Source organism: Bos grunniens, chromosome 15, assembly GCF_055505025.1.
Source record: "Bos grunniens cultivar Pamir isolate PY7600 chromosome 15, Bosgru_T2T1.0, whole genome shotgun sequence".
In the NCBI taxonomy this organism is placed as follows: domain Eukaryota; kingdom Metazoa; phylum Chordata; class Mammalia; order Artiodactyla; family Bovidae; genus Bos; species Bos grunniens.
In genome coordinates this window covers 42,751,398-42,770,546 of record NC_141179.1, presented here as the reverse complement: position 1 = coordinate 42,770,546, position 19,149 = coordinate 42,751,398, and the positions used below count along the sequence as shown (strand labels likewise).

At 49.2% G+C, this 19,149-nt stretch overlaps 1 protein-coding gene across 10 annotated transcripts in view; it reads left to right on the top strand.

Annotated features, from left to right (window-relative positions):
• Positions 1 to 19,149, top strand: part of AMPD3 (adenosine monophosphate deaminase 3) — a 50,997-nt gene that overhangs the window by 10,173 nt on the left and 21,675 nt on the right. For 9 of the 10 annotated variants that reach the window (XM_086340067.1, XM_086340071.1, XM_086340069.1 and 6 more), the window contains exons 2-4: positions 3,324 to 3,549; positions 14,039 to 14,243; positions 17,380 to 17,542. In XM_086340067.1, coding sequence (XP_086196193.1) covers positions 3,324 to 3,549; positions 14,039 to 14,243; positions 17,380 to 17,542 — 594 coding nt within the window. The remainder of the gene's footprint in view (positions 1 to 3,323; positions 3,550 to 14,038; positions 14,244 to 17,379; positions 17,543 to 19,149) is intronic. The other variant, XM_086340076.1, reaches the window with a different exon arrangement.

Genomic DNA, 19,149 nt, shown 5'->3' with positions numbered 1-19,149 from the left:
CGACATAAGCCAATGCGAGTGAATTCACAGTTTAGCCTCCCAGGCGTGCTGGCTTCAGCTGACAAGTGGTTGAAAGTCAGGCTTGAACTGGCAGTTGGAGCTGAAGCTCTGCTGGGCTTTCTTCCACATGCCTGGCCTGGCCAGGGTCTCTGGGTCTGAGAAGAGAGGCAGGCTTTGGAGAAAGGGGTTGGCAGGTGAGACTTGTCTGCCAATGATGTGCAGAAGACAACAAATATCCAGAAGGCTCCTAAGCCCCACTGACTTAGCCCAGTGCCCTGGCTGGGTTACTTGGTCAATTCTAAGTCATGGAGTAGTCTTCACCAGGTATTTAAGATGTTGGTAGTAGTGCTGCAGGGGATTCATATGGATACTGACACAAAGAGGTCTATGGGGAGATGGTACTCTGTGATCCTCAAGTCTTTGGTGCGCCCCGTGAATATCTGGGGTGAAGAGGCTATGGAATGCAGCATTTCCCTAATTATTGACCCCAGGACCTGTTTCATAGCAACAGGTATTGACTTCTAATGAGATCCAATATGGAAAAGACTGACTTAAGTTATCTGAGCTAAAGAAAAAGGAAGATCACTTGTAGAAGGATGCATCCTGTAAAGTATGTTTAGTTGACTTGAGTACACTAAAAATGCTTCGTGGAAAAATTGGCAGGATCTGGCATAAGAGCCCTCAGACACAAAAGACACCCCCAAGTGGCCCACTTCTGAGGGGATGTGGCTGGGTCATGCTTGTGTGTATTTAGGGGTATTAGGAGGTGGTGGTGAGCAGCCTCTGTGATGCTATCACAGCTAAAGGGCTAAAGCTAATGCAGAGATGGGTCTTAAAGGTGGAATTCCTTTTGGACTGGCCTCTTTCTGGTGTGGAGTAGGTGGGAGAGGACCCTGATGACCAAAATATGGGATGTAGACATTTGATTAGTTTTCATATTTTTCTCTTTTTGGAACTCTTGAGTCTATTCATTTTCTTTTTCTTTTCTTTGTTTTTGTGTAAATGACATTACAGTAGCATCAACGATCAAAATCAGATATTGCCTTTCCCACTGGCAGTCCTGCCATCTGGTCATTTAAGTGTGTTTCTTGCAGCCCTGGTCCATAAGGGGTTGCATTTTTGTATCATTGTAATCAAAGCTTGGGAACAGTTTCATGTATTAGTTTTTTCATTTGCTGTTATCTCACAAGGTATTTTTTTATGTGACGGCGCTGTCCTCATGATTATAATTTTGGTTGCTTCATGTTCTTCATGTTCTTTTTCAAGTGCGTATGCTCTCATCTGAACCTTTTAAAGCTATTTCTATGAAGAGTGCAGGTAAACATCTTTGTGCATTTTCCTTCCTTCAGATTCTTTTCTTAGAAGCAGTTTCTCAAGTGAGCTTACTCTTTCAGATGCTTGAATGCTTTATTTCTGCTGCCCCTTGGCTGGAGCCCTTTAAAGATCTGGAAAGCTGCACTTGACAGAGGCCTTAGAATTGGGGGATGGGGAACAAAGTTGGTCCAGCTTTGTTCACCCCTAACAGCTCCTCCTGGGTCCAGCTCTTTGTCTTTCTCTCCATTTCTTTCTTCTGTCACCTTCTTCTCTGGCCTCCACTCTGATGGTTTCCAGCTTCCTCTTCTCTGCTATCAGGGTGTGGAAATCTCCACAGCCAGCCGTTCCTCTTCATCTTTGCAGGATGCTATCTTGGTCTCTGCTGCCACAGACCCGCACAGTTGCGTCCTGGGCTGCCTCTCTCCTCCCACTCAGGCCCCGAGGGGTGAGAGAGGCCCAGGAAAGGCCTGGCCTTGGGGGTGGAAGGAAGGAGGAAATTGGTTTCACGGTCTAAGGGCCCGCAGAGGTTTTGTAGAATACCTCTCTATATAGCCTGCCCTTTAAGCAGCCTGCTTTCCTCCTTCCTGTCTGTGTTATTAGATCCACAGGCCGCAGAGAAGACCAGAGCAGCAAGCCCTCCTGGAACCAGAAACCTCACTGGTACCTAGAATTATGGTGCTTAGAACTGAGACGGCCTTGGAGACCACTTAGTCTAGTCCCTTTATCTCACAGATGAGAACACCAGGAGGCGTAGAGAGTGACTGCCCCCAACTGCTCAGCGTCCCTCCTCCTCTGAAAGTGCTTCCTCTCCCTGCCAGAGAGCAGCCGGGCACTGTCTCAACCTTCGTCCTCTGTCTGCCTGATGAAACCACGTCTCTCTTTAAACCCTCCTTAAAGAAACTGGATTGATGTTCCTGGTGAAGGTGGCGTGTGGAAGGGATACAGTATTGGTCTGCTCCATAAGTGGGATGCTGGGGACAGCGAGGGGACCTGCCCTGACCCCCAAATGGGCAGAGAGAAGCAGCACAGTTTAGGGGTTCAGAGGTCAGATGCCAGAACCAGATTCGTGGGCTCAGAGTCCCTGAGCGGAGGCTCAGAGAGGAAACGGATGGGAGCCAGTGGCTGGGAGCAGTGCAGGTCATGGCCTGCTTATTAGAAGTGTGACCCTGGGCAAGTTAGCTGTCTGTGCCTTCATTCTGCCATCTGTAAAATGGGAACGATAGGATTAACTTAGTTATTACGCGTATAGGCCTTGACAGAGTGCACTTACTACATGCTATATAAGTGTTGAAAGGCAGGCAAAGAAAAGAATCAACCAGGCGATTTAGGCCGGCTACTGATAGTGAGAAGCCGGTGTGCAGAGGAGGTAAGGGCAAGCTTCTTTGAGGATGTGAGTCTTCAGCTGGGCTGTGAGAGGTAAAGAGTCTCCCTGTCCCCAGATTTTTATGTTATAGGCTGTCCTGTTAGAAGTTCCAGAGGGTTTGGGAGATGGCGCAACTGTGGTTTCCTTTCAGCAACAGTTCTCATTTTGTGTAGTGAGGAATGCTCTTCCGCCGACCATTAGAGCCTTTGGGCTTTGGCCTTCCTCTCTATGCAGTGGGGAGCAGGCTTGGTCACGGTAGCACCCCGCACGGCTGCCTCATTGTCTACAGGAGGGGTTCTGAGCTCTCCCCTCCACAGGAGGTGGGAAGGGTGGGGCTTGCCCCTTCACGAGGATTCCCTGGGTTCGGGAAAACAGTAGAACCCTTGGTTGGACAGTTCATGCTTTCACTTCTGAGCGTTTGCTTTCTCAAGACGTAAGCGGGCCTATGCCTTTCACAGTCACTCACTTAGGGAGCTAGTTGTAAAAATTGGCCTGTTGGGTTTGATCCAGGGAATTCCTGAGTAGACAGCTGACCCCAAAGACTAGGGCACCTGGCCCTCTTTTCTATGCCTTCTCCTGCCCTGCACACCAGTGACTCAGGTGGTCTAGTAGTTCTTGGCTCACGTTGGTTCTCTTTTCCTGCCAGCCGAGATGCCGCGCCAATTCCCCAAGCTGAACATCTCCGAGGTGGATGAGCAAGTCCGGCTCCTGGCCGAGAAGGTGTTTGCTAAAGTGCTCCGAGAAGAGGACAGCAAAGATGCCCTGTCCCTCTTCACAGTCCCTGAGGACTGCCCCATTGGGCAGAAGGAGGCCAAGGAGAGGGAGCTGCAGAAGGAGCTGGCGGAGCAGAAGTCTTTGGAGACCGCAAAAAGGTTTGTCCCCCTGAGCTGGGTGGGGTTGTGCAGACACAGGTGGGCTGCAGATGCTTGTCTTGTGATGAGGCACCTTGTGTGAAATCAGCTGTCCTGGGAGCTGACTTTAGTTCTTAACCAAGACTATTTAACTTACCACGTATTCACTGAAGGATGTTGTGGCTTTGGTTGAAAAGATCGAAAACCACTTTCTCTGCTGCTGTTTTAAAAACAAATCATGTGCCTAGATACTCACGATTTCCAAATAACATTTCCATCTTCTTTCTAGAAACTTGAGGGTTAGTTGGGAAACATCAATTTTACTTCTTTCATCACTTGACAAGTACTTTGTGTTGTTAATTAACTCAGCTCACTATTTGCCAGGTGTTGCGCTGGGCACTGGGGATATATTAATGAACTAGATATAGTCCCTGCCGTGTAGAGCTTACAGTTGGTCTAGACAATAATTGACTGGACAAATTAATTGAGAAGTGACAAGTTGTGATAAGTGCTGTGTCAGTCAGAGTCTAACCAGAAAAGCAGAAACACCTTGAGTATTGGAAGTAGGATGTTTTCGCAGGAAATTGGTTACAGCCCTCTCTGCGACCCAGTCCATCGTCAGGTCCTTCCTAAGGTACTGCCTCATTTTAAAAGGCAAGTCCTTTCCTTCCTTGGTAGTATAGAACTTCAGTACTTTGGTAACATTTTTTAGGAAAGTAGTGAAAAATCAAGTATTGGTATAAGGGCAAGAACAGAGCTTTATTGTGCAGAATGTAAGTGTTTTCCTTCCTCTGAGGGGCTGTAAGCCCGTGAAGTGACGGGGTCGTTGGTGTCGTTAGCCAGTGAGGTGGTCACAAGTTACCCTGGAGAGTGAAGCAGAGCCTGACTGTGGAGGCCCTCGTCCATACTTTGCTGGCTGAACAGATGTTATGAAGTGAATGCTCTGCAGGACCTTCTGTCTTCTGAATTGAGCATTTTGGACCCTTAATAATGAGAAGAGAAGGAGTCCTGATATTTTTGTATTACTAGAAATGATAGGTTTCTGAGGTCAGTTTCCTACAGAGAGACACTGGACCTGACATCTGCAAAAGAGATTCTTCTGTTATCAATGCGCAGGCTAACAGCAAGCCTTCTTACTCTTGAGTCCAAATGATGCTCCATGGTTTCCAGAAATTCCTCTGCAACCTTCTCTCCAGAATTTTTGTTCTTTCCCTACTTGTTAGGTTGTGGTGGTCTTGGTTTGCATCTGTCTGCCCCCTTTGACTGGAAGCTCCCCGAGGACTGTGTCTGGCTCCCACTGTATCCCAAGGACCCAGCCCAGAACCTAACCTGTGTTGGCGAGCAGTGGTTATGTGGTAGGAGAAAGACATCCGGTTTCCCCACTGCCACCACAGACACCACCTCAGAGTGGCCATGGCTCCCTGGATTGCTGTGTTCTGCCACTCACTGGGATGCTCTGTGACTTTGGGCCATTAGGAAACTTCTCTGTGCCCCAGGTTTTCACCATCTGTAAAGTAAGACCAGTCAAGAGCTACTTTCATGGGATGTTGTGAGCAATGAGGGAATTAACGTGTAAAAGGCTTAGGGCAGGGCCTGGATCACGGTAAGCCCCATGGAAAGTTTAACTGTCCAACTTCCTGCAGTAGAGATGGGCAGCAACCTTACTGTGGGCTAAGTTAATCTGTATATTAAACTCTGTTGCTCAGTTGTTCGGTAGTGTCCGAATCTTTGCGATCCCGTGGACTGTAGCATGCCAGGCTCCCCTGTCCTTCACTATCTCCTGAAGTTTGCTCAAATTCATGTCCATTGAGTCGGTGATGCCATCCAACCATCTCATCCTCTGTCGTCCCCTTCTCCTCTCCCTCAGTCTTTCGCAGAATCAGGGTCTTTTCCAATGAGTCTGCTCTTCACATCAGGTGGCCAAAGTCTTGTACCTTCAGCTTTAGCATCAGTTCTTCCAATGAATATTCAGGGTTGGTTTCCTTTAGGATTGACTGGTTTGATCTCCTTGCTGTCCAAGGTACTCTCAAGAGTCTTCCAGCACCACAGTTCAAAAGCATCAATTCTTTGGTGCTCAGTCTTCTTTATGGTCCATCTCTCACATCTGTACTTGACTACTGGAAAAATCATAGCTTTGACTAGATGGACCTTTGAATGCAAAGACATGCCTCTGCCTTTTAATACACTGTGTAGGTTTGTTATAGCTTTTCTTCCAAGAAGCAAGCGTCTTAATCTTGTGGCTGCAGTCACTGTCTGCAGTGATTTTGGAGTCCAAGAAAATGAAACCTGCCCCTGCTCGCACTTTTCCCCCATCTATTTGCCATTAAGTGATGAGACTGAGTTATATGATCTTAGTTTTTTGAATGTTGAGTTTTAAGCCAGCTTTTTCACTCTCCTCTTTCACCTTCATCAAGAGGTTCTTTAGTTTCTCTTCACTTTCTGCCATTAGACTGGTATTATCTGCTTGTGTGAGGTTGTTGATACTTCTCCTGGCAATCTTGATTCCAGATTGTGATTCATTCCGCCTAGCATTTTGCATAATGTACACTGCATCTAAGTTAAATAAGCAGAGTGACAATATACAGCCTTGTCTTACTCCTTTCCCAATTTTGAACCTGCCCACTGTTCCATGTCCAGTTCTGACTGTTGCTTCTTGACCTGTGTATAGTTTCCTCAGAAGGCTGGTAAGGTGGTCTGGTATTCCCATCTTGAAGAATTTTCTGCAGTTTGTTCACAAACTTTAGCATAGTCAATGAAGGCTTTAGCATAGTCAATGAAGCAGAAGTAGATGTTTTTCTGGAATTCTCTTGCTTTTTTCTATAATCCAGTGGATGTTGGCAATTTGATCTCTGGTTCCTCTGCCTTTTCTAAATCCAGCTTGTACATCTGGAAGTTCTCCATTCACATACTGTTGAAGCCTTGCTTGGAGGATTTTGAGCATTGCCTTGCTAACATGTGAAATGTGTGCATTGGTAGGATAGTTTGAACATTCTTTGACATTGCCTTTCTTTGGGATTCTTTTTTCCAGTCCTGTGGCCATGGCTGAGTTTTCCAAATTTGCTGGCATATTGAGTATAGCACTTTAATAGCATCGTCCTTTAGGATTTTAAATAGCTCAGCTGAAATTCCATCACCTCCACTAGCTTTGTTTGTAGTATTGCTTCCTAAGGCCCACCTGACTTCACACTCCAGGACGTCTGGCTCTAGCTCTAGGTGAGTGACCTCACCATCCTCATTACATGGGTCATTTAGATCTTTTTTGTACAGTTCTTCTGTGTATTCTTGCCACCTCTTCTTAATCTCTTCTGCTTTTGTTAGGTCCACATTAAGCTTATCAAGTGGATATTCTTATCTTGATTTTACAGATCAGGACACATAGCCAGTAAGTGACCCAGGTCTTTTGAATGTAGACCCTCACACTTTAACCACGAGGCTGTCCCATCTCCAGTCAGGCCTGGGGTCCTTGGTTCAGTGTGGAGATACTGGGGACTGCTCTCCAGGATGTAATTGCTGGCCGCTGAATGGAATGGAGGGAAACCTGGACCACAGCTCCCTGCTGCCCACTGGCTCCTTTTCTGCCAAAGCACAATCTGGTCCCTGGACTACTTGTCAGACGTCCTGGTGTCCTCTGGAGCTGTGCACCCCCAGTTTTAGCTTTCAGCCTCGCTGCTCAGTAGAGGCACTGTTAGGCAAATATTTAGTGAACCGTCTGGAGGTGGAATCCTCTCTGCAGCTTCCTCTTTTTCTCTTGCTTGTCCCTGACACTCTGGAATGTAACTGGTAACATGGAGCCCTCTCGCAAGGAACCCCCAGGCCTGGAGCCAGAAGCAGGTTTCCAGATACCCAGAGTCTGTGGATTTGTGTTTCAAACTGTGACATTAGATGGGACTTCTAGTTTGGAAAAAGGTCTCCCTCGCCCTGGCTCCTCTGACAAGCCCGAATGTTTCTGGTACTTGGAGAAAGCTTTTTTGTACAACCATTCTCTTTTTCTCTCTTATTATTAAAAAAAAAAATAAAAAAGACTATTTAAACTCTAATGTAAAGGCACTAGCTAGAACTTGGAAGTAAATAGCTTCTTAGAAAAAGAATGAGAAACTTGGATTGTGAGTAAGAAAGATGAGCCCCTAAAACACAGAGGCTGTTGTCAGGATTCCAGCAGTTCTAAGAGCTGAACTGGGCTCAGTCATAAACCTCCCAGGGCTGGGGGCCCTCTCCAGGGAGCTGGCACCCCAGGCTGCTCAAAGAGGCGCTCGGTTTGCAGGCCAGATCAGGAGGTCAGCAGTGACGTCTTGCTGCAGGGACCTCTCTGCCTCCTTAGGAAGATGACATTGACCAGGCCTCTATTGAGACTCAAGGAGTGTCAAGGTGAGCGGGAGGGGTAGGCTGTCTATGGAATCAAAGTTAGGAGGCAAAGACAAGAAGACTGGAAAACCCTGCTGGCACCCAGAAGCTCTCTGTTGTTCACTTTGAATCTCATCATCTCACCTAGCCAGAGCTCAGCCACCCTGCAAACATACATAGCTGGAATGTAGCCAGCATGGGTGACAACCCTGTAAGAATATCTGATGTGCAGCCAAAATGCACATCAGGGCTCCTTCGGCGCTCTACTTCTCGTTTTTAAGCAGCTTTATTGAGGTATAATTCACATACCATATAATCCATTCTTTTGAAGTGTACGATTCAATGGTCTTTTAGTATATTTGCAAAGTGCAACTGTCACCATGGTCAATTTTAGAACATTTTTTCAACCCCTCCCCTCTGAAAGAAATCCTGTACCTTTTAGCTGTCACCCCCCCAATTCTCATCCCATCTTCTGTTCTTATTTCACACTGAGTTCTAATAAGCTTGGTTATTTTGTTTCTTATCCTGTGACAGATTTAAGGAAGCAAATTAAAAGTGGGAGAGGGACTTCTATAGGCAGAGTCAAGGGCATGTTGTGCGGTGATTATGAACTCAGACTTTGGAACCAGACCAGCTGGGTTCAAGTGATGGCCTGTGTCTTATGACTGAGTGGCCTCAGGCAAGGACCTTAAGTTCCTATTTCCTGATCTGCAAAAAAGGATGATGGACCTACCTTGTGAGAATTAAATGAGCGAATAAGGATGGCTGCTTAGCACACGTGCTTAGACATCATTAGTGTTCTTGTTTTTGTTATTATTTAACAGTTCACAGTGAGAGAGGAAACAGAATAATTATGAAAATCAGACGCAAGAATTCAAAGCACAGCAGTCTTTGGCCAAAGTGTCTCTAAGCTGGTGACTGAATAATGCGATGATGACGCTGAGTCACGGAGAGAAGTTTCAATTATGTTCAGCGTGCACTGATTCAGATACAGGAATTATGAATTTCATTTTTAAAAGCCACACTGAAGTTTTTTTTTTTATTTAGAGTATAAAGTGGACAGCCATCTGATGGGAAGAGCCAACTCATTGGAAAATACCCTGGTGCTGGGAAAGATTGAGGGCAAGAGGAGAAGGGGACGACAGAGGATGAGATTGTTGGATGGACTTGAGTTTGAGTAAACTCTGGGAGATAGTGAAGGACAGGGAAGCCTGGCGTGCTGCAGTCCATGGGGTCACAGAGAGTCAGACACCACGTAGCGACTGAACAACAGCAAAAGGGGACTCTCCAGAGCAATTACTTCCCTGAGTAAACTATATAAACATATTTGTTATGAATCGAACATAGCACAGCTAAATCATTTTGTTTTATGAAACTTCTTACATCAGGGGTAAGTCACGTCTAAGTTCAGGGCCATTGACAAAGGAGCTTCATTTGAAACAGGTTAATTTATCTGCTTTTAAAGTTAAGAAGAGAGTTTAAGACTTAACAGGTAAGGAAGATCATACTTCACTGTGCTCTCTGGGGAGGAAGAGTAGCTGAGAAGGACTGGGGAGAGGGAGAGCGAGGTCCATAGAGACCTACACATGGTCAGGAGCGGCGGGAGGACAGTGGTAGGTCTCGGGGGGAGGTGAAGGGAGAGATGGTTGAGGTTCTGCCTTCATCCCTGGCGGGCTTCAATGTGCAAGTCGGCTGCACCCATGCAGTCAGACACACTGAGTATGTGCTCTATGCCCTCTGCACACCCACCTTTTGGTGCCCACCATACAGCATGTGTCACAGTCAGCTTGCCCGCCTTCTCCCTTTCAGACAGGCTGAGGTCTCTGGTTTCAGTCACAGAGTAGGTGGCAGCTCCTCAACTGCTCCCCTGCTTAGACCCAGGGCCCCACTTGCACGTGAATCAGTGGAAGCAGTAGGAGCAGACACGCCTGTGGAAGTGCGAATGCCTGCCCCACTTAATGCCATTCAGGTTCAGATTGTTAATGAAACCTTGTGCTGGTGTCTGACTCCTGCTTCGAGCCTTTAGCATAGTAATTCTCACCTGGAGTGGTCTGGGCTACCAAAACAACCCGAGTGTGTGTGTGTGTATGTGTATAGAGGGGCTTCAAACAAGTCTCCCAGTTGGGAATGTTCCCCTCTCCCTCTGGGAATGAGGCAGGGAGCCTTCTCTGACCCTCTTGCTCTATGGCTCCCAGCCTCAGTCTGGGTTAGAGCCTCCTCTGGGATCCCGAAATAGCAGGTCGTCTCATCACACTACCCACGTCCTGTGATGATAATCTATTGAACTGTCTGGACATCGAGGTCAGCTTCTGGAGTCAGAGGAGTATTTTGTCTACCCGTCTAGCCCCAGGACCTGGCACATCGTTGTTGAGTAAAGTGAAATCCACTGTGCCTCCTGACCCACTGTATGTTGTTCAGAGCCTTTGGTGAAAGCTTGCCCTGGCTAGACCTCACAGGGCAGTGGCTGCAGGCCCCTCAGAAGATGCTGACTCTTCTCTGGAAGAGCATGGAGGCTCTGGGGCTCTTAACTGGAGTGCCTAGGAGCAGGGAAGGGCTGGGGAGTGGGCAGGGTGAGGGTGGGAACACAGAGAGTGACAGGGACAGGCAAGGGCCATAGAAGAGGTGGGGGCAGCAGACAGGTGCTGAGAGATGCCTGCTAACAGCCCAGATGACCAGGTCGTGTCCTTAGCTGAGGGTCTGGTGGGACAGGAAGGTCCCTGGGGCCCAGGAGGGAAGACAAAGCTGCTCCCTGGCCCGTTGGGCCCGCAAGCTTGGGCTGGAGCTGGTGTCCTTATAGCCCCACTCCCTGCCAGTTCTTGGGCAGGAGTGCATTTCTGCCAGGTGTGTGGGTGGGGAAGGGAGCGGGTGGGCCAGCTGTGGCAGAGCAAGCCTGCTTACTCTGTGTCCCAAGGGCTCACACGAGGGGCAGCAGGTGCAACTGCGGATAGACAGATCTTGGCCCGTGACGAGGAAGTGCTTTCTAACAGTGGCAACAGATCGTGTTTTGTTCACCTTGTATTTGCGTGCTTGGCATTGGCATGGCTCAGAGTAGGTCCTTGGGAAATGGTTTTTGAATAAATGGTTGACTGCTGACGTCTTATTCAGAAATGTAGTGAGCTGTCCGTTCCTGGATGTATTCAGACAAAGGCTGCCTTAGAGGATTGGGGTGTGTAGCTTTAAAATCCTTTCCTGCCAGGATACTGCATGGTTCTATAGTTCAGAAAAAGCATTTGGTAACTTCATTGTTGTGACGCAGGTGGGGCTTCAGACAGCCTTGAGAGGGCTAGGACACACACACACTCTCAGTCACTCAGCTGCCGCTCTCCACCTTTGTGGCTGAGCCTCAGCTGCACAGAATGGGAATGAGATGTGGACCTGTGGTAGACAGAGTTTCTAGAACGTCCCCCCAGAGGTGTCCTTCCCTAATCTCCAGACCCTCTGAATGTGATGAGGCATCGCTCCTGTGATTATGCTGTGCTGTGTGGCTCAGTGGACCTGAAGGCAGGGAGGTGAGCGGGCCTGACCTGGTCACAGCAGCCCTTAGTGCAGGGAGTGTTCTCAGGGGGTCACGGAGGGGGAGGTCAGAGATTCCAAGTGCCAGAGCCAGGCACTGTGCCAGGCTTAGAAGATGGAGGGCGCCGTGTGCAAGAATCAGAGGGTGAGCCCTGTCCCATAGCCAGTGAGGAGCCAGGGCCTCAGTGTAGGGCCACATGCAGATGAATTCTCCAACCACCTGCATGAAAGCGGACTCTTGAAAGTGGACTCTTTCCCAGGGTCTCCAGTTCAGAGGCTAGTGTGGCCAACCTCCTGGTTTTGGCCTTTTGATACCCTGGGCATGCATAGAGCCCAGCCGTGCCCACCCAGATGTTTCACGTATAGATCTGTGGGCCAGCGAGTGGGGGTTGCTTGCAGTCACCAGGCTCGTGTTTATCGTGCAGCCATAGAAGATAATGCAGGGCGCTCTGTTTAGTTTTTCCAGTTTTCTTAGAGACGAGCCTAATGGTTAGCTCTGGTTGTTTCAAGCACTTGCCTAGGGTGTCTAGACCCAATCTATTGTTAAACCTGTACCTTATCCCTACAAAGTCCAAATCCCCAGCCTGTGTTCACCTGTGGTAATTTTGGAGCTCACCTGGTGACCAAGACTAGAGTCATCGTGGATGTCTTCAAGGAGAATTGAGGGGGGGTTGGGACCAGCTGGTGGCTTATTCGTGGGGGCAGAGGGATATGGTCATTTCTCGGATAAGCCTGGTGGCCTCTTGCCTTAAGCAGCCTTCTAACTTTCTGATCGTGGTTGGTGTTTTTTTTTGTTAATTTTCTTACCTGTTTGTCATCTTAGATATCGCCATGCTTCTCCTTAGCAGGATTGGTCCTCAGGCAATATTGGCTGAGGCTTCTGGGGGTGAAGTCGGCAGAGGGATTAAAACAGTGGCTTGGTAGACATGAGCGACATGGAGGCCAGAGTCTTACAGGGTCTGGCTGAACCTGTCAGAACATGAGAGGGAGCCCAAAGTAATGGCTCCTCTAGGTGTGAACATCTGAAAGATGCTAAAGTGGGAACCTCATCACTTCCGGTGAGTCTGCCTCTAAGGAATGATTGACAGGCATGAGTTGGCATCTTCCTTGGAATGGGATGTTTGACTCAGCTCCATGTGATGGATAGATGGCGGGCTCAGAAAAGCCTGACTGGATGTTCCTGGAGTTCATCCTGGGTTTCCTGAAAAACCCAGTACATCTGTTATGCAGGGTCAGGGGCAGGGCAAAAACAGACTTCTGAAAAAGGACCACCTCCACTTTCCAAGTGTAAACAGCCTTGTCCCTGAGGAGGTGATAACACATATGGGCAGATAAGAACCAGAGAGCTGTGGCAAGCAGCGGATGTATAGACAGAGCAGGGAACTGTGGTTCCTGAAAAATGGGCTGTGGGTCTGTGAGAAGAGGTCTGGCCAAGGGCCAGGAGGAAGACAGCTGCTTCCGGGTCAGTCATAAGGTCTGTTTACCGATTTCTCCACAGCCTGTACTTGTCACTGGTGCCTGGAGAAGGGGGCAGGTGCTAGGGGCTCTGGAGGGTCACGGTTGTCACTGAGTCCTTCGCTGGTGGCTGTAGGCTCCGGTTGTGCTGGGATAGTACCCAGGACACTGCTGGGCCCCGTGGCATACGAGGGCAAGCAGTCGGCTGGTTGTTGGCATTGGACATCATTGGGCAGCAGTGCTGGGTTCCCTCGGAGACAGAAAGAGACATGGGAGAGGGGAGTGCTGATGGTGTCATCTCCCTGCTGCTGAGCCTCCTGCCCAGGGATCCTAGAACTTACGGTGGTGTCATTTGAAACATTACTGATTAGTTAATGAGGAAGGTGAGTATTCACAAAACAGCCTTGCAAATAAGCATGAGCTCATGACAGTTTAAACCAACCTGTGCCTACTTCCCTAAGAGTTTGTGAAATCATCTTTTGGTGTCAAGGTGACAGGTCCAGAGGACCTGAAATTGATGCTGATCAGTTACTTTCCCATTACAGAGCTACAGATCTGTGCCTGAGCCAGCAGCAGGTGGAGGGTACTGCCAGGCTGGAGGAAGGAGCAGCAGGGGAGTTGGGGTGCCAGGGAGGTGGGACGCCGAGTGCTAGCTGCCTGGCTAGGACTTCATAGAAGTCATTTCACATTGTGAACCCCTGACTCTTCCTTTTTGAAAACAGGAGGTGGACTGGCTGATTGTCACAGTCTCCTCTGGCTCCAGTGCCCCAAATTATCAACTTCGTGAAATGCGCTGTAATTGAGACTCTTCACAGGCTGGGACTCAGAGTTTGGCTTATCTGAAGACAGCATGCTGGCCAGTTTGACATCGTCCTCACCTCTTCTGCCCTTGGTGTTAGACCCCTGCTGCGTGGCCTGCTGTCTGTCTTCTGAGACATTTGCCTACTTACTTGCTCCACGTGCTGTGCAAACACAGCCCAAGCAGTTCTTAGTGGCTGCATAGAGGGGTGTCTGGGATATTGCATGTGGAGAGACGTGTGTGAGAGAAAGGCATGAATAATTAGAAACTTCTTAACGGTAGGGCCAGCACCGCTGATTAATCAGAGCCAAATTCTCCTGCCATGTCCGTAACAGAGAGTCTTCATCACTCTCCCCGATTAGCTGCTGTTGTCTCTCACTTTTGCATGTCCTTGACTTTTAGAAAGAAAAGTTTTAAGATGATTCGATCCCAGTCCCTGTCTCTGCAAATGCCGACACAGCAAGATTGGAAGGGTCCCCCGACAGCCAGTCCGGCCATATCTCCTGCAACCCCCGTGCTCCCCGGAGCCACTCCCCTGCCTGCGCCTGCACCCTATGCCGTGCCCGAGTTCCAGCGGGTCACCATCAGTGGAGACTACTGTGCTGGGGTAAGGCATCTCCGTGGGCTCTCTGGAGGCTGTGTGAGTGTTGCATAGCACGCCTTTTGCAAAATCTGGGGTCCCTGGGGTCATGCCGAGACCCCAAAGCCTGGCTTGGTCTTTGAGTGTCCGGGAGATGGCAGGCAGATGTCTGGAGAGAAGGAGGGTTCTAGGCAAGGTGGTGGGTATGGGTGTGTGTCTAGGGTACTGCTGTCCTTGTGGGGAGGGCCTGGGGCTGCAGGCTGGCACATCGAGTGGCCTGTAGTTTCCATGTGGTCTCTGAGCCCAGAACCCCGCTCTCTGTTCCTGTAGCCCATTGGAGATGGTTCCAGTTTGGGCCCTTCAGAGTTCTCAGATGTTGAATGGATTCAAGTCCTGGTGTTGATTGGTTTGCATGCCATCAGGTATTGCTGATTCAGCTCTTCCTCTGTGCCTGGACTCATGTTCTTAAATATAGGCCAGACCCTCGAACCGGGAAGAGACCCTCGAACTTGACAAGAATGTGATCAAGCTTGGTTTGCCCCAAGTCAGTTAACTCAGCCACTGAAAATGTGCTAATTTCACCTGGCTGGATGCTGAATTTTTATTGCTTCTTGAAGAGAAACATCACTTAGCTCCAGGTTTGGTTCTGCCTTCCTGGCCCTCAACCTATACTCATGCCTCAGTTGGCTTGTTATCCTCTCTTCTTTTTAACAGTACTCTTAGGCTATACAGTGTATCTGAGAAGTGTGACTTATTACTCGTATTACAGAGTGACTTATTACTCTTATACATTTTCTTCTATTTTAACAAAATCAATAGAAGATCTCTGCATATGGCTTATAACTTAAAAGGCCCCAGAATTATAGCAGTCCTCTAGCTACCCGATTCGCCTCCCCTGAGGCAGTTATTGGTTTTGGTTTCTTATTTATTCTCACACAGTAAACTGTGTACCTACCGTGCTCATGGTTTCTATGTTCATGTAGTTGATTTATTTCTTTTTACACAAATGGTGGTTACCATACATTATACTGAGCCTAGGTTTTCCCTTAACAGTATATCTTGAAGATAACGCTATATCATTCTATCAAGAACTTCCTTGTTTTTTTTTTTTTTTAAAACAGGTGCAAAATATTCCACTGTGTGGATGAACCATACTTTAAGTTCCTTTCTATGGATGGGGATTTTGGTTGGATTGCAAATAGCACAGGCCTTGTTTGGAGATATAGCTTCGTGACCAGGAATCCATGGTGCCCACCCAACTTCCTGCATGTGGCAGAGTGGCCAAAAGGGAGAGTAGAGGGGGCTGAGGGCCAGCTGAAGGGAGGACATTGGCTGGTGTGTTAACTGGCTCTTTTCTATCAGTCTCCTTGTTGGCACATTGTAGGGCACGGAGCCTCTGAACCGGGCGACTGGTCCCCTGAGAGCCACCAGTTCGTAAGTGGCAGGCTGACCTTGCAGGTCGCCTTGGGCCCCATGGGTCTGCTGCCAGGCCTGAGGTGTGCAGTGGTAACAAGCTGGCTGGTCTGGTGGGATGCTGAGCCTGATACCTCCAGGCCTGGCCTGAGCCCGTGCTGTGCTGAGTCAGTCAGTCCTGCAGATGACGTGTTTGGCTTTGTCGTGGGCAGGAACGTATTTGTCTCTGGTGTTGTCTGCTCACCTGAGCTCTCAGAAGCCATCAGAAGGTGTAAAATGGAGTTAATACCCCCTTATGGGGACATATGTAGTCAGGAAAGGAGAAGCTACTTCCTTAATAAAAAGCAAGGGGGAAACAAAAGTAAAAGTAGAAACACATGCATGGAAAGATATATACCTTCCTCTGAGGGTAGAGTTTTAGCTGCATCTGAGATGATCTATTTATGTAAACATATAAGACATCCGAAACAGTGATAAAAATGTTAAAATTGTCCGCTCCGGAAGGTAGATGCACAGGTGTCTGTCATCTTCAGTGCTTGTCTGTATGTTCACAACATTTCAAAACTAAAAGTGATTTTTTTTTTTTCACTGAAGCAGAGTGGGCCCCAGCCTTCCTCCTTCTGTGCTCCATCTTGCCACCTCCCTTTTCCGCATCTCTTATCCCCTCTTATGAATGAGTGACTGTTTGGCTGTTTTCTCCCCCAGCACGTTCAGGTTTCTGCCACACGCATCCTTCCCAACAGACAGAGATGAACACGTGCACTGGGAGGTGGGCATTTATCTCATTTGTCTCTGAGTACGAGGCAGCTCTGGGAAAGCAGAGCATCCTGGGGCTTCAGGAATCAATCCGTTCAGGGTCTGAAGTGTGACTTTCTAACTTTCTGTGATTTATCCTCTCTGGGTCTCTGTTTCCCCAGTGGTGAGATGAGTGGCAATGAGGACCAAAGTGAAACTTATGGAAAGGAACCATCCCATAAGCGTGTGTTGCTTGGGTGGATTGGGGTGACTGCCAGATGAATCAGAAGGCTGGGGTAGCAGACTGAGCACTCGGAAGGACCCGTGTATTTTCTTAACTGATCATGATGATGCTCACTCCATCAGGGACACGGTCCAGGCTGGGCCTCTTCATGTGCTGGGTGCCGCAGCATCTGGCTTGTGGTTGATGTGCTGAGTGCTGGCCTGGGGTGTGCACATTGGAGTACCTGCCTCCCTCCCAACGGCCCCAAATCTCCTCCTGTGTTAGGGGGTTCCGTGATTTGCCAGGAGGACTCCTAGGACTCAGCGCATAGCTGCACTCATGACTAGGATTTACTGCAGTAAAAGGATACTGAGCAAAATCAGCAAAGGGAAGAGGTACACAGGGCAGAATCTGGAGGAGGCCAGAGGCAAGCAGCCCCTCCCAGTAGAGTCACCAGAATGCACTTAATCCCTCAGCGTTCACGTGTGACAGCACGTGTGAAGTGTCATCTTCCGCGGAAGCTCATTAGAGACTTAGTGGCTGAGATTGTTACCGGGGCTGGCTGCACGTCTGCAGGGCACACCCCTCAGTCGGAGGCTTGCAACAGGAAATCAGGCATGCAGCATACACCACGGTGTGTGCACAAACTGTCAGGCAGAGGGAGCCACTGTACCCTCCATGGTGGGGATGCTCCTCAGACCCAAGTTCCCCGCTGTCTGTCCTGGGCCTACCTTGCGGCAGCTCTCACTAGGTCAGCGGCCTCAGGCCTGCTCTCTGAACTTTTTCCTGCAGATCACCGTGGAGGACTATGAGCAGGCTGCCAAGAGCCTGGCCAAGGCCCTGATGATCCGGGAGAAGTATGCCCGCCTCGCCTATCACCGCTTCCCGCGCACCACGGCCCAGTACCTGGGTCATCGGCGGCTGGACACCACGCCCCTGGAAGAGGGCCTCCCAGGTATGGTGCTGTGGTGGCAGCTGGGCTTCCAGCGGGGCACGGCCCGAGAGTTGGTCAGGATGTCTTACTGGTTGGATGTGTTTCCCTCAGATGGCTTCTCCTACACTGATTTCTTTGCTAGTTTCCCCAAGGGTTGATTCCGTGTGCACCAGGTGCCTTGCTTTGAGCTGAGCTGTACAAGTTGTGGGGAGTGGAGGGGCTGAAAGGCAGTCTCTGATCTTGGGAGATGGGCAGTCTCCGCCTGGATGTTTAAACACAGTCAGACAGTAAATACCAAGTTAGTGGTGAGGTGCATGGATTGGGGGTAGGTAGAGAGGGTGTGTTCTCAGGGCAGGGAAGTTGGCTCTGGAGTCCAGCATACTCACATTCCGATCTAAGCTCCACTTTCTAAATACCTAAAGACCACTTTCTTGGGAAAGGAAGTTATTTCTCCAAACCTCAGTTTTTCAATCTGTAAAATGGGAATACTAATAATATCTCTCCTTTGGGCCTGTTGTGAGGATGAAACGAGAGAAAGCATGTGAAGTAGTTGGTGCATTTCTGGATCTAGTGCATGCTCAGTTGCGTCTGACTCTCTGTGACCCTATGGACTGTAGCCTGCCAGGCTCCTCTGTACATGGGATTCTCCAGGCAAGAATACTGGAGTGGGTTGCATGCTCTCCTCCAGGGGATCTTCCTGATTCAGAGATCAAATCTGCATCTCTTATGTCTTCTGCATTGGCAGCCAAGTTCTTCATCACTAGAGCCACTTGGGAAGCCCCTGGATCTAGTGAGTGATTGGTACAGTAGTTATGTTGATGCTGTGGAGTTCAGGGAGCAGGGGATCGGAGAAGGCAGGATGCTTTCTGGTGGAATCTGTTTGGCCTGTGAAGGATCCAGGGGCAGTAGGGGCTGTAAGTTAAGCAATGTGAATGAAGACAACAGGAGACCTCGATCGTGAAAGCTGGTGGTGGGGAATCAGATGAGGGCCTGGTGGTCTGTGCCAGCACCCAGGACCCTGGGTGGAGTTGGTGCCAAGATGTCTCCTCTCCGGCTTCTTTGAAGCTCTGAACCTGGACTTTGGGCATCTGTTACCACCTGGGGCTCTGAGTCTCAGCCCTCCCGGGCCCAGTTCCCTGTCTGTCTGAGGGTTGATCCCACTTACTCCACTGTTGGCAGGCAGAAATGACTGTCAAAGGTGTACTTTATACAGAACAGAGTCCTGGGGGCCTGGGTGTGAGTGTGGTAAAGTGCAGGCTGTGGTTGACCCAGGCTTTTGGACTGCCAGCATCTCATGGGCACTGCCCCGCATTTGGGACTCATGCCTGATGGGGGTGTGTGTGGCATCTCTTTCCCTCTCTGTGCTGCCTTAGCCCCTGGGATGGCTCACGTCTGCTCCAGGGACAGTCTGTTCCGAGCTCTGATGGGAGACACTCAGCCAGCCGCTTCGCCTTCCTTCCTTCCTTCCTTCCTTCCATTGATGATTCCAGGATTTCCTCCTGCCTGTGCTGGCAGTGGACAGCCCAGACCCTATGCAGGGTTGGCTGATGTGCAGAGTTGAAGCCCCTAGTTCTACTGCTACTTAGCATAACCTGTTCCTTGGCCAGAACAGAGCTTGTCGAGAGCCA